This window comes from Rattus rattus, chromosome 4 (assembly GCF_011064425.1).
Source record: "Rattus rattus isolate New Zealand chromosome 4, Rrattus_CSIRO_v1, whole genome shotgun sequence".
Lineage (NCBI taxonomy): Eukaryota > Metazoa > Chordata > Mammalia > Rodentia > Muridae > Rattus > Rattus rattus.
Genome location: NC_046157.1, coordinates 161,615,706 through 161,630,085, shown reverse-complemented (window position 1 = coordinate 161,630,085; position 14,380 = coordinate 161,615,706). Strand labels below are relative to the sequence as shown.

The 14,380-nt window shown below is 50.9% G+C and overlaps 1 protein-coding gene across 9 annotated transcripts in view; it reads right to left on the bottom strand.

Moving 5' to 3' along the window:
* Positions 1–14,380, bottom strand: part of Agap1 (ArfGAP with GTPase domain, ankyrin repeat and PH domain 1) — a 428,036-nt gene that overhangs the window by 263,661 nt on the left and 149,995 nt on the right. For 5 of the 9 annotated variants that reach the window (XM_032901597.1, XM_032901591.1, XM_032901594.1 and 2 more), the window contains exons 3-4: positions 12,320–12,407; positions 11,602–11,613 (exon numbers count right to left, since the gene is read on the bottom strand). In XM_032901597.1, the coding sequence (XP_032757488.1) occupies positions 11,602–11,613; positions 12,320–12,407 (100 nt within the window). The remainder of the gene's footprint in view (positions 1–11,601; positions 11,614–12,319; positions 12,408–14,380) is intronic. The other 4 variants (XM_032901598.1, XM_032901599.1, XM_032901600.1 and 1 more) reach the window with 1 other exon arrangement.

The window sequence follows — 14,380 nt, the reverse complement described above, 5'->3', positions numbered from 1 at the left end:
TAAAAGGAATTTTGGACCACATAGTATTTTTACAGTGGGAACAGAGGTTATTGGTAACACACTCGTTTATAAAACTTAACCAAAACAGATCTCCTCTGCTGTGCTTTTTAAACTTACGGTGGGAAGTTTAAAAAAAAAAAAAAAAAAAAGGCCACAGCAGTACGCTAAGAGTGAGCAGCTGAGGAGCCAACCACATAGCCTGTCAGGGTGACCCACCACAGAGGCCTCAGTTAACTCAAGTCTCCGTCAGGAGAAAGACTGGGAAGGAAAGGAACACCTCAGACTGAGCTGGGCTGGCACTTCAGAACTTCACGGGGCCTGAACTGACCCCTCCATTCCTGAAGACACGAGGGAGGTGGAGGAGCGGAATGAGGAGGAGAACCACAGGGCAAGGCTCTGGGAACAACCTGAGGCCCCACTGAAGAGCAGAGCCCTCTCTCACAGCTCCTAGAAGAGGGGCTTCCCATCTGCAGAAGCAAGGCCTGGACCCACAGCAATCTGAGGAAAAGGCACTGATGCCCTATGCCCCAGGACATACAACGGATACTGGAGAAGGGCCTTCAGCAGATGCACAGGGGCAACAGGGCTCTGGTCTCCAACCAATATGGAGTTGCCTTCCTGGGGTGGGGGGCAAACAGAGGGAACCAGGACACTATGGCTGGTGACAGATGGGGGTCTCCAGAAGGGCATTTTCTGAGGAACAGCCACTACCGCCTCGGAGCCCTAGTCTGTGTGGATAACCTGAAATGATACAGATGCCCCCCCCACAGCCCCCCAAAAAAGAGTCACTACAGCTCCAGTCTCCAAGACAATGATGGAGCAGAGATGCACACATGGGAGAGCAGAAACAATAAGGACAAGATATGGGGCAAAAAGATCCCATCTGAGGAGGGGCCAGTGGGGGAGGGGCCAGTGAGGAAGGGGCCAGTGGGGGAGGGGAGGAGGCAGTGAACCAACCTCAGGAGGGAACGAAACCCAGCCACAGAAGGATACTGCACTCATGCATCACACTTCAATACAGCATAGCCAACAGGCAGGTGCTCAGTAAGAACTGAGGGCCAACAACAGCACATAGGGCCCCGTGTCTAAAGCTTGACAGAGAGAAGCAGCTTGGGAGCTGAGACAGAGCTAGTTGGCCAAGGGCGGCAGAGGCTGGAGCCGGAAACCTCAGATCACATGTACACGCGGCACCACTGCTCTCCTAGGCTTCATTGACACATCCAGTGACGTCCACGTGTCTCTGACATGGCCTAGAGAGCCATTTCTCAGATGGCCCCTGGCACTGAGCTGAGCCTGACTGTGCTGTAGAAGGTAAGAAGCTATTTCCATAAAAGGCCAGAAAGTGAGTGTTTCAGGCTCTGCCAATGTTTATTTTTACTTAGTTGTAAAAACCTCTTCATAGCTCATAGGCAGCAACAATTCAGGTCCAGGTAACCACTGCTTGAAGGTTTCTGCTGGGTCCCTCCCCCCTGTGCGGGGGACTGAACCCAGGGCTTCAGCTGGCCGAGGCCCCTGCCCTGAGCTGCATGACAGTCTACACGTGGAATACTCCTCTTGTAGCTGCGCACATTTACTGTTCTGAAGGTCACTCCATTGTGTTCCACAGGTCTCTGGGGCATCATTTGTGCTGCAATCCCATTAATTTGTTTATAGACGGAATGCATGAGGTTTTGCTCAAGGAAGGCCTCTGCTCCTCCTGAAAGGACTCTCCAATGAGAGGACCCACACCTCATACTAGGGAGCACCTCAGCACACTGGCCTCCACTCAGAGCTGGCAAGGCAAGATGTCCTTGTGCCCTCCTCGTGGGGCTGACCTGACAGAGCTCAATTCCTCCAGGACCAGCCAGCATCTGGAACGTCTTGGAATAAGGTCTATGGACCATAGATGCTGGTGTGCCAGCCCCAGGCTGGCACGGGCTGAAGAAGTCAACAATCCTGAAGGGACGCGAGGGCTGAGTGCAGAGGCTCCCGCAGATCTCCTTTACCAAAGTCCAAGTCGGTCCCAAAGCCAAGAGGAAGTCTGGGATCTGCTATCTGCACGGCCCCTGCCACCATCTCCACAGCATGTACTATGTCACGGTCACTTCCGGTGGATGGTGACCCCATACTTGGGGTGTGACAATTCTTTAGGAGTCCTGTTCTAGTCAGGCGTCAAACTTGACTTCATGCAAGCTAAGGTGTGCATGCAACCTATTGCTGTGCCAAGGGCGGGCACAGCGCGGACAGGTTCTGCCATCCAGTGCCCTCCCAGCAGCCACACTGTCTCTCCAGGACAGTGGGTTCACTCATTTGGCCCTCACAGAACTGCTGTGCTTCATTACTTCGTCTCCTGTTTTTCATGGTGTTAGCTTTTTAAAAATTAAATGTTTAGCAACAAGCAGTGGGGCTCAAAAACCCAGACTCTGTTGCCACACATGCTGACCTCACGGTCACAGGGTCAGGACAGCCTCAGGTCCAGCAGCACACATGGCAAGTGTCTCTGCCTAGGTCCCACCTAAGAATCCTAACACAGTGCACCCTGGAAACCTCCACGGACAGAGGCGGGACAGCACTACCAGCTATGTCTGCTTTCCTTTTCTAGTCTGGACCAATCACAGATAAATCAATTACATGAACTCATTACGGCCACACAATGTAGGCTGCTGTGTGTATGAGGTGCTGTGCTGAGATTAAACACACACTGTGTTGGGTTCAGTTCTCCTTGGGAATTGTGGCCTGCACCCACAGTAGCTGTGACAAGCACACACGTCCTTGTGTGAACCGGGAAGGGAAATGTTTCCAGGAAAGAGCAGACCGCCTGGGCTCGGTGGATCCACAGAAGTTAAGGAGACACTTGTGCGAGGCAGGTTTGGGGCTACATAGTGCTATTCGACTCTGGTTTGCACCACGCTCAGTGAGTGACGGGTAAATGAGATGCACTGCACAGACCCACTGTTTAAATTCCAAAGAACACTTGCCATTCTATAGATATGACACAGGCTTGGTTCTACCTCCATAACCAGCAGTTCAGGAGCCAACAGTGAGGCAGAGCTCACTACTGTGTTCCAGGAGACGAGCTGTTCAGAACGTTTCCTAATACCTACACAAACTGATTGGTTCAAAGAAAAGCACAAGGCCAGAGCAAAGTCAGTCAGAACAGTCCCTGAATACTTTTCTGGAAAAACAAAGAACTGAAAAGCAAGAGAGAAACATTCCACTTTTTCTCTGTACCAGTTATGACCACCACGGTCAGAGGGATCAACAAGATGCTTCACGTCACATGGGGAGAGCGGTCAGCTGGTTAAGTGTTAAGGCCAGGACATAGCAAGAGATGGGAGAGGGAGGAGCCCGGTGAAGCACATCCAGAGTCGATGCTCCGGGAACACAGGTCCAGAAACCGACCTTCCTTATTTGAGGCGCTCTAGACTGGTTCCCTATCCCTTGCCCCTACCCCCAGCTACAGACTGGTACAGTAAACCTATTCTTGCTCCAGCCAGATCCCAGCAGGCTGTCGCCACGAGGTGTCCTAAAAGTGGAAGCAGGCTGCCCACTGATGACAAAGTCAAGGACAAATGATACAGCAGACACATGTACTAGATATGGGGTCAGGAGATACCTGGCAGGTAAAGTGATGAACTTCAGGGTAAGACACACCTCTGGAGTAAACGTATCTTGAAACTTACTCCACGACTGTAAACGTGAAGCCAGCTATGCTCTTCCTGCCGAGAATAGTTATGCTGTTGGACTGGTGGTGCAGCTCAGTGGGTAGAGTGCTTGTCTAGCATGCATGACACTCTGGTGCACAGCTGTAATATCAGCATTGGAGAAGCAGAGGCAGGAGGATGGGATGCTCAAGTCACCCTCTGCTACATAGTAACATCAAGGCCAGGCTACAACATACCAAACCCTGTTCCAAAAGTATAAAAAATAATAATGGCTGTACTCAACTCTTTATGTGCTGTCCTGGGACAGCAACAGCCACGTGGAAAGCCAGGCTGGCTGATTGTGACTCGGGAGCCCAGTGGCGTCCAGGCGCATGGACGTCTAGTGACCTGCCCAGCACGTGCCAGCTGGTCTACCCTAGCTAGAGGGCTGAAGACCTGACCTGGCCAGGTGTAAACCAGGTCCACGTAATGATCAGGGAAACAACTGCTTCCTGGATGCACACACCAACCTCAGGCCCTGGGCCAGCTCTCAGAGAGTCTTCGGCTTCTTGCTGAAGTAATGATAAAAACACGGACAAGCCACTGAGTTCCTGCCAACCAACGGAAAAACACATTTTGTTCTGCCAGACTCAAGGATGCCAGAAACATGACAACCTCCTCTTTCCTGGCGTTGTCGCTCTTTCCCCTTGTTCACAGTGCATGCTTCTCTTGTTACATCTTCTAAAGTCTAGTAAAGAATTGAGTGTCCTTCACCTGTCTTACGCGGTATCGTATGCAGGCTCTGTGCCGCGAAAATTGCATGCAACACACAAGATGTCAGCATGGAAGTAAGGTAGGGGGCATTTCTGTTAGGAACCAGGTTAGCACCTCGAACCGACCAGAATACCAACTGAACTGAACTACGGAACCGACCCACCAGTAGGCCCTTGATCTCAAGGCTCAGACACAACCTAAGCAGTTGCTTCTGCTAAAATGCATAGGTTGCAAGCAACAGGGTAAAATTCATGTTAAAAAACATAAAGGGGTAGATTTCAAAACCACTCCAGTTTTATTAGGGTTATATGCATTTTTGTTTTGCTCAAACGTCAGAGGATCCAGAAGAGTTTGAGAAGAAGCCTACCATCTGTGCAGCAATAGTGGCTTACTGGACTTTTTAAAAGTTTACTGGATTTGGAAAAGGTTCTCAGAGCCAAAGGCTTAAATGGGTTTCAGCAACTCTGAGAAATCAGGTTGGGTGTTTACCACAGCATTTGTTTCTAGGAGACTAAGCAAACATCCATTAACAAAATATTTCAGATCCACGTGCTTCTGAGAACACACTAGCCTGATGCTAGCCAGACACATCTGTCAGGAGGCCAGTCCAGGCAGGCATTGTGGGGAATATCAAGACTGAGGCATGGGACAGCGGCTCTCAGGCAACTGCTGGCTGGATGTAAGTGACCACCAGGAACCTGCTGTAGCATGTGACATCAGCAGCCCAGACAAAGCAACTCAAATAAAGTCTGAGTGGGAAACCCAATGCTCTGGTCTCTGCTACACGCGGCACCCACGATCCCATACCTTCCCACCTATCCACGAATGTAGCAAAGACCTTAGAGCTTCTAGACCCAGGAGAAGATACCGACCACTTGCTATCTTGTCCTCTGGTCTAAGTTCCTGGTTGTCAGGCGTGGTCCCATGTAACATGAAGGTTGAGCCTTTATTGGTCTAACCTCAGTTCAGGGGATGCCTGGGATGCCCTAAAGCTGTCTGAGGGTTTCAAGTGGACTAATCCAGAACGGTGAAAAGGGTCCTTGAGCAGAAGACAGCACTGGTGGCTACAGCCACCCCTCTGAGAACATCAGTGGGAGCTGAGGCTCAGAAGCAGCAGAGTTGGAGCCTCTCGTGGCACTCACATATGACAGGCCCACACAGGAAGAGACCACCCGTGGCTCTGCGGTGACAGGGTTGTCATTACACAAAGGCAGAGATTTTTCTAAGTATTCTACATAAGTTACTCTGTGTTCATCAGATGCTGGATGTTGTAAAACTGCTAAACGGCCAAGACAAGCTGGGAACCCTGACCACTCAGCTCCAGGCAGTCATGATTGCTACTAGCAAAGCCTCTTCAGGGCATAGCAGGGGCTAGGAAAAGAGACCGACTGCACAGCAGCCCTGGCCACATTCTTAAACGCTCCCAGATTATTTGTTTCCTTCTTTTCAGCACTCCTACTCCATTCTTAGTACCCCTTCCCCAGCCCCTACACACATACACACATCTCGGTTTGTCTTTCTCCCAAGATGTGGACTGCACTCCTTCTACAGGCAGGATACATCTAAGTCAGCTCTGAGTTTCTCCCAGGAGCGAAGCCCCGTGGTCTGCACACTCTGGTTAGCCAGGCATAATAAAGCAATGGCAGATTTTTGGTGGTTCTAGTTTCCTGGTGTGAGCTATGAGACTGTAGTGTTATGCTAGCCTCTAAGGGCTGGGGGCAGGGGGCGGGGGTCGGGGGGCAGGGGGAGGACTTCATCAGATCGGCTGTGCCTTCTTCCAAGAGTCAACTGCCACTGGTGGGCCTGTGGACTGCTGACACTCTCTCAAAGGAATCCAGGACTGGGAGGGTCAGCGGACCCTCCCAGAAGAGTCCACCACATCTTCTAGCCTGCACACGGTCTCAGTATGTCCGGAGTTGATGGTGTATGGAGGTTTAGAAAAGTTAATAGGAAGGGGCTCCCATCTGCACGGCTATGGGGAAGCCATCATCCATGCTGGGTAAGAACTTTCCAGCATGGCATTATGGGTCATCACACTCCTGCCAGTAACCCCTGCACCCCTGCTCTGTAAGGAAGCCCGAAGCTCTCCCGGGTGCTTCAGGAATCATACTTGGAGTTTGTCACTGGAAGTGGGCTGTGTCAGTTAGTGTTCCCCAAGGCATTCCTTACAATGACTCAGTTCACCCTGGATAATCAACCCTCCACACACCCCAGCTGCACACCCATGGATCCGGTCAACCAAAATCAAAAATGCACCCCCCCCCAAATCATACCTACGAAGCATGCCGGATGTTTCCTTACACCACCATTACCAAACACTCAAAACACCGTGCGCGAGCTCCTCCACCACCCTCCAGTGCTTCAGTGGGAAAGCACTGCCGTCCCCTCCCTAGGGAAAGATCCACCTTGGATTCTCTGCCTGTACTCTGGCTTTCTTGGGTTACTTTATGGCAAAAATGGGTGACTCAGGACCAGACTTCTGATTAGTTGTTTTCCAACTCTGGGAAGAAAGAAGAAACCTCCGGTGGGGATCTCCAGGCTGCTGTCTGTGCACACTCACTGTGTATAATACACTTGGGTAGCCAGGAGAGCACAGAAATAGGTCTGGAGCAGAGGTGGAGCCAGGCCTCCTGACGGTGTGTCTCCGTCACCGCGCTCCTGGTTAGACACCTACTGGCTGTCAGTGTAGACTCACCTAGGGCAACCACAACCTTGACATTTCTGCCTACAAACTGGAACAGGTTAAGAGTCAATGAGCAATGAATGAAAAAGTCAGTGGCAAAAGGAACAAGTCTCTTGTGAAGTATGCCCATGTGGACTAAAACAGCAGGTCCACGTGGTTCTGTGCCACACCTGGATGTAGCCTTTTTTCCCTGAAGCTGTAGCCAGTCACAGTCACTCTTGGAGTGAGACTTGACTTCTTCCCTTCTTAAGCAGTGAGTGAATCTTATAGCAGGCAAGCCTCAGTCTCAATTTAGAGAGAAAGAGAGAGAGAGAAAGAGAAAGAGAGAGTGTGTGTGTGTTTACAGACAATATGATTTCAACCCACAGTTCTGGCCCTGTCCCATCAGCAGATTGCGGCTGAAAAGTATCAGCTAGGGGTGATCAACGTTCTCACTGCCATTCTCAGGTTTGCTGCCTGGAACCTTAAAGCCATCTACTGGATCCATCACTACAGAAACACCGAGGCCCCTGGGGACATCAGGCTTCTGTAGTCTCAGTGCCATTCCATCTGCACGGCCCTCTGGGACCACAACTCACAGACAGGAGGAAACGCCCAGAGAAGGCAGCCCAGGACCCACCATCCTGGAGGACACAGTAAGTGTCCTGGGATGACACACAACTCCCGACACCTCCCACATGCTGTTGACAAGCTGTTTCTCTAGATTTCTCCCCACAGAGTTAAAATCCCGTGAAACACATGGGCTTGGTATCAGGGAAGAAAGGTAACACAGCTGAGTGCTAAGCACTTAACACATGAGAGGGACCTGGAATTACACAGCCCAAACTCTAATTAGCAGCTATTAATAGGGCTCTGAAAGGGAGGTGTGAGGTCACACCCAGCCTGGTTCCATCCTGTGGGACTTGAAAGTCAACAGTGCTAACCAACCCAGTCCAAGGGGACAGATGAAGCTGAGCCCTCCTCCATGGCTTTGAGTACACCGGCATGGTGCCAAGCCGCTGCCGCCGCCGCCGCCACCACCACGGCCACCGCCACCGCCACCGCCGCCAAGACCTGTCCTGCCTGCCTCCTAAAGGAACCAAACTCACCAAGGGATATTCCTTCTGCTTTCAGCCACTTCGTCTATGGTATTTTGCAACAGCAGCCCGGTGTTAACCATACACCCCCACACACAGAGACAGACAGACACACACATACACAAACATATACATTTACAAACACATTCGCTCACACACAAACACATAAATGAGACCACTTGAACACGAACTGCACTCTTTCAGCTCCTTCCAGGGTCACAGACCCCCCCCTTCTGAGATAAACAGGTTCCCCTGAGTCTCTAATTAAAAGTAGCATTAAATACAATGCATAAAGTGCTTTCTCTTGACTATACCTCCCAAGCTTCAGGTCAGCTCTCTGCTCTCATGGAGTAAAATGCCAACTAAAAAGGTGTCACTCAGGAAGAGAGAACTGAGCTACCCTGTATGGTGACACTGAGAAGAACCTGAAGAAAACAGTCCGGGGGTGACTGCACCAGAAATGTTTCTGTTAGGAGGCACAGCTCTTCTCAAAGTGTGATGTTCTGTTTTAAGCTCCCTCCCAGTACCCAAACCTCCCTGGGGCAAGTCAGGATCACAGTGTGGTGGTTTGAATGTTTGGCCCAGGGAGTGGCACTATTAGGAGGTGTGGCCTTGTTAGAATAGGTGTGGCCTTGCTGGAGGAAGTGTGTCACTGTGGGGGTGGGCTCTGAGATTCTATGTTCAAGCTCTGCCCAGTGCAGAACAGAGCTTCCTTCCTAGCTGCCTGTAGATACCAGGCTCCTCTCCTGGCTGCACCTCAGATCAAGATGCGTAGAACAAGCTGTTCTCTTTACAGCATCCATGTCTGCCTGCATGCTTTCTCCCATGATGATGATGGACTGAACCCCTGAAACTGTAAGCCAGCCCCAATGCTATCCTTTGTAAGAGTTGCCTTGGTCATGGTGTCTCTTCACAGCAAGGAAAGGATATTTATGAATGCATTAAGCCAGAGGAACAACCCTGTGCCTCCATGAACAGGAATGGGGAGAGTCCAGTGAGCTGCACAGACTGGCAGAAATGGCTATGTGATGGTGGAGTGGCAGCTGTGGGATTTCTGTGACTTGGACATGGTTTGAGTGTATCTCCAAAGGTCTGTTTCCCAACAATGGAGGGTGTCAGATCCTTTAACAGATGGGTTACAGTGCAGGGAAACCATAAAAGAGGGTTTTCCCTCAGAAGGGATTAATGTAGATCTGGAAGGATGTTGGTTCACCTCAGTAGAAAGGGTACTTGTAAAGAGCAGTACTGTCCCCATCCCACACTCAAATCTGTTTTAGAATGTGGTTTACTGTCATACACACTCTGGCTAATCATACACGCTCTAAGATACCACCATGAGGCCCTCACCAGACCCCAAACATGTAACTGTTCAATCGTGGCCCTCCAACTGTGGGCTAAAATAAACCAGTTTTCTTTCTAAAGCAAAGGGGGATTTCACTATAGCAAGGGAAAATGGAGTGCCACAAAGGACAAATCAGAAGGCAACTGCCACACAAAGAAATTGGAGGGTTGCAGAGCTCACTCCAAACCCAAAGTTCCAGCCAGGCACCAACCACACCTGTCCTCCTGAGCTGCACCCTCCCACCTGCGTCCTAACAAGTCACCGAAGGATGGTGGAACTACAACTATTCTTGACAACGTCCTGGATGGTGGAACTACAACTATCCTTGACAACGTCCTGCAGGCCTCTCCACACCCCGGATAACGACAGTAAATGAGACTCCAAGCCCTCGGCACTGATGCAGCTTCTTAGGTCTCAGCCGCCATGAGGAATTGCTTACATTAACTCAGGAGGAAAAGACCAGGCATCTCCCAGCTCTAAGTTCCCTGACCCCACAACAGAATCTCAGGATTGCAGGGCAGCAGCGGTGAGGAGTCAAAGGCTGATCACACATCCCTTTGCCTCCAGATTCTGGGGCAGGGCCCAAGCATCACGGAGATAGGAAACAGAAACCAGCTCTCAGATCTTCAGAAGCACAGAGACAATAGCTGCTATGGCTGCATTCCAGACAGGAACTCATGGTGGCTCCTGGAACACAGAGCTGCCCAGGCCAAGGGGCTTCCAGGCACACAGAGGGCTCCTCACTCGCAGATGCAGTGGAGTATCCTGTTGGGTATTCCTGGGCACAATGCTGCTCAAAGCTCCCTCAGACAGAAAACAATCACCCTGAGTCCAAGGTTCACAGGAAGAGAACATGCATATAGGTAGGCAGGCAAGAAGGTGTGAGAGACAGCCTAAATTCTGTCTCCCAGATCCACAAGTCCTCAGCTATGTGTCTGCCAATGTGATGCTCTATTCTCAGTCTGCAGATGGGGGCGGGGGATGTTAGCAGCCAATGAGGTCATCTCACAGGATACAATTTTTACTTCTGATGTGCGAATGCTCAAAAGAAACACCTCTGTGTGGATCGAAATAGAATGTCACATTCTACACTGCAAATAAATCAAGTTGGACACAGGCATATTAGGACAGACTGAATGTCCAATGGGAAAAAGACAGACACCAAAATAATAACCAAATGTAGATGTGGTCCAGCCTCTTTAGAACCAGCAACTTCGTGCTCGATTCGGCAGCACATACACTAGAACGGCAACTTCAGCACAACCTACGTGTAAAACCAACAGACCTCTAAGCCACAGTGTGACAGCAAGAGAACTAGAGGCTGGCCTGGAACTTCTGGCAATCCTAGCCCGAAACGTGTGTGTGGGAGACATTCGTCCGGAGAAGGCGAATGCTTGCCCTGCAGTTGGGTTGGCTGCACACCATTGGCAGCTGCGTTCACCAATTGTCCAATGGTGAGCCCCACACACAGAAGCCCCTAGTCCAAAGCACCCCAGACTCCTAGTCAGGCTGGCTGTGGTGACCATTCACACTCAGGCACGAAGAAGAGAGCGCTTGTATGGCCCTGGATGGGTCCTGGGGGAAGATACTACCTTCCTCCCCCCTCCTCCTCCTCACTGTGAGTTCCGAGTACCTGGGTCTGTAGTTCCCACCACCCCGAGCCTCATCCATGAGCCGTTGTTTGGATCCCCTCCTCCTCCCAGATCATCGTTCCACAGGGAGAATTTAAAAAGTGGGCGCTTCTCTGATGGGAGAGCCATGAGGGTTTCAAACCATGGCTGGGAAATACTGCAGGGTGACAGCAGAGCCCCCAGCAGGCCCCTCAGAATTCTGTTCTTTCTAGATGGTTCTACAGTCTTTAGGACAAGAGTTAAGGGGCTGGAACATGTGTTACAGGGGACACGTGAAGCTACTTTGGACTACCACTCAAAACACAGCTAAGGGACGAAACAGGGTGAGATGCTGAACTCAGGAAAAAGGTGACGAATGAGACAAAGTAGGTGAGACACAGAACAGGGTGGGAAGGGAGCGCTACAGGACAGGGTTGCGCCTCTCCTCTCTCCAAAACGAGACAAGCACTGCATGAAGGAAATGTATAGTTACCTGCGTCCATATCTGCAAAGAATGGAACAGCCAGTAAGAAAAAGAAGGAACCAGAAATTCAGTGTCTCAGAGTTGGATTTCAAAAGGTTACATGGGGAGAAATAGTTTAGGAAATGGCTCATGGGCTACGCTTGCACTAAGGGGACTAAAGGGCTTCCTCCTACCACTGTCGTAAAGTTACTTAAGGAAAAAAAAAAGAGGAACAGAACCACAGACATGGGTATGTCAACAGAAGAATCAAAATGTCTAATGGCAAAAAAAAAAAAAAAAAAAAAAAGAATGCCTAACTCACATGCAAAATGATTATTACATGTTTGTAATATGGTATAAAGGGAAATATACTTAAGACACGAGGCAGGGTGATCTGGGTTGTATTTGTATTTAGAAAAGCTGGTGTCTGACTGAGCAGCATCCCAAGGTCAGGGTCCAGATCAGAGAGCTGTCTGACCAATACTCAAAGGGGTAGCGCTGGACTAAGGTTCCAGGGGACACACTTTACAGTGGAAATGTGCGCAAGAACATCTCACGGTTAATGCTCGGAACGCTGGAGTCAATGCGCTAAAACCCCTATGGAAGGGAGCATACACCTGAGTCTCTCTGCTGCTTGGTGGCTTTCTTATGGCCTTCACACGGGTCATCAATGGTTTAGAATATGCTAAAGAGAAAATCTAAACCCTGAGCTCTAAGCAGGTAACTAACCACCTGCTGAACAGCATACCTTCCGGAGACTCCTCCTGCACGTATGTGCCTGTCAGGTACCGGTGCACCAGCGCAGACTTGCCACTGGCCAGGTTACCCACAATTCCCTGTGGCAAAAAAGAAAAGACAATAGTTAGAAGTGATTTTTTGCACATGTGGTCATAATCATCCTGTCAAAATGCTGGAGAGATGCTCAAAAAAGAACGCAGTGACTACTTCTATCGGAGACAGAGTCAACGCTTGAGGAGTTCCTGTCCTCAAATGTGCTGGATACTGTTAGGGTGTCAGCACGCTGGCGTTCTTCCGGGGACACCCCTGCTCACTTTATCTGGCACATGTGTCGACTCAACTGTCCACCGGTCAGGCTTAACTGCCCACAAGGATAGGTACTCCCTATACTAAGGAGGAAAGGTTCCGTAGAACACGAGGACACAGAGTCATTTGTAGATAGGGCCATCTGGTGTGTTCCGCCCTGAGAAGTGAATATGGGAAAGACTTGGAGGCAGGAGTAAATGGGACGGGAGAGGGGAGGCAGAGCCCATAGAGAGTAAACAGCAAGCCTGCCTCTCAGAAACACACAGCCAAGAGAAAAACCACAGTCAAGCTGTGGCCAGGACAGCCCAGGTGATCACTGTGGGCAGAAAACAACACTGTCAGACAAGGGTGGGTGCTGGGCCCCTGGCCTGTGCTGGGAGCCCTGCCCTTCCCCCACAGTCCCTCCAGGGAGCTGCTACACTCAGCAGCCCCGTGTATTCCCCTCTTTGCTCAATGCACCATCCCCAGTCCCAACTGCCCACATAGCTTGTGTGGCTATCCCTGCACCGGCAGGCTGTCCTGGTTCTCTCACCTGGCTCACAGCCCTTCAGCCACTCAGCTTCCTACTTCCTGGCTTTGAATCCTATATTCACGAGCTACAAACCTCATCTCTATGGACTTGCTATCTCCAGGTGAGCAGTCGTTTCCACACTGACCAATCGCAGCTCCGACCCTACTCCAACTCAGGATCGACAGCCAGTTCAGAAACCACATCCATTGGCTTCTGAATGCTTACGTCCCAGGCCCCAGGTGTTATCCTGGGGTGGGGCCTCTGAGGGGACTGGTCACAGGAACACTGTCCACATGGGATCAGTATACATTAGAAAGTAGCCCGGCAGGGACTCTACCTATGATCTACAGGGAAGCCAACCCCCAAATCCCCAGCAGGGACGCTATCTGTGATCTACAGGCCAATGACACCCCAAATCCTCACCACCTCCCAAATCTGCAGGTGCCTTTGACTCCTAGCCTCTAGATCTGTGAACATGGGTTTTGCCAGTCACAATCCACCATATCTCATCACGGTGGTAAAAGAGGACATCTTAATGCCACACCCTTACCTGGAGCCAGCAAGATGCCCGCAGGCCCTGGCCCTGGCTGCTTCACTGTAGCACAGCACAGTGAGGCTGTGACTTCCAGCCCCTTAGGGGAAGGGACAGGCACCCCTCCCCCCCCACCCCCCCCACCCCCCAGGGAAGATGCACAGCCATGGGATGACTGGCGCATGACTAATGCTAGTGAGTATAAAGGAGCTTTCTCTAGCACTGAGAGCTGGGCTGAGGACCAGCGCACGGGAACGGCTCCTGCACCAAGCTATCTCCCCTCCAAGGCCAGCCTGCGTCTTCCTACCTTAAGCTGCCACAGTTGGAGAATATCTGCCTATTAATTATTCTTTTGCTCAAGGGCACCTGCTGTTTGCCAACTTCAAGCTGAGAAGATACAAGCCAGTATATGCCACAGAAAGGAAATTTTTAATTAAGATTACTTTCTCTTCCTGGGAGAAATGCTCCCCTACCCGGCCCCGTGCAGCTGGGCGTTCTCCGTGTGGTGGCACCAGCCACTCTTTCCTGCAACAATGGGCAATGGTACGGCATATACCTGAGCAGGCCAGTGCCACCCACCCCAGGCTGGGGCAGGTTTCTCTGGCTCCTGCACCCACCTCATGGGTCGCGAGCTGTATCGCTTTAACTTGAAACACTGGCAGAAACTGCCATCTGTTGGGGTGTGGCCCTCCTGGGAACAGTGACCTGAATGTCACTTGCAG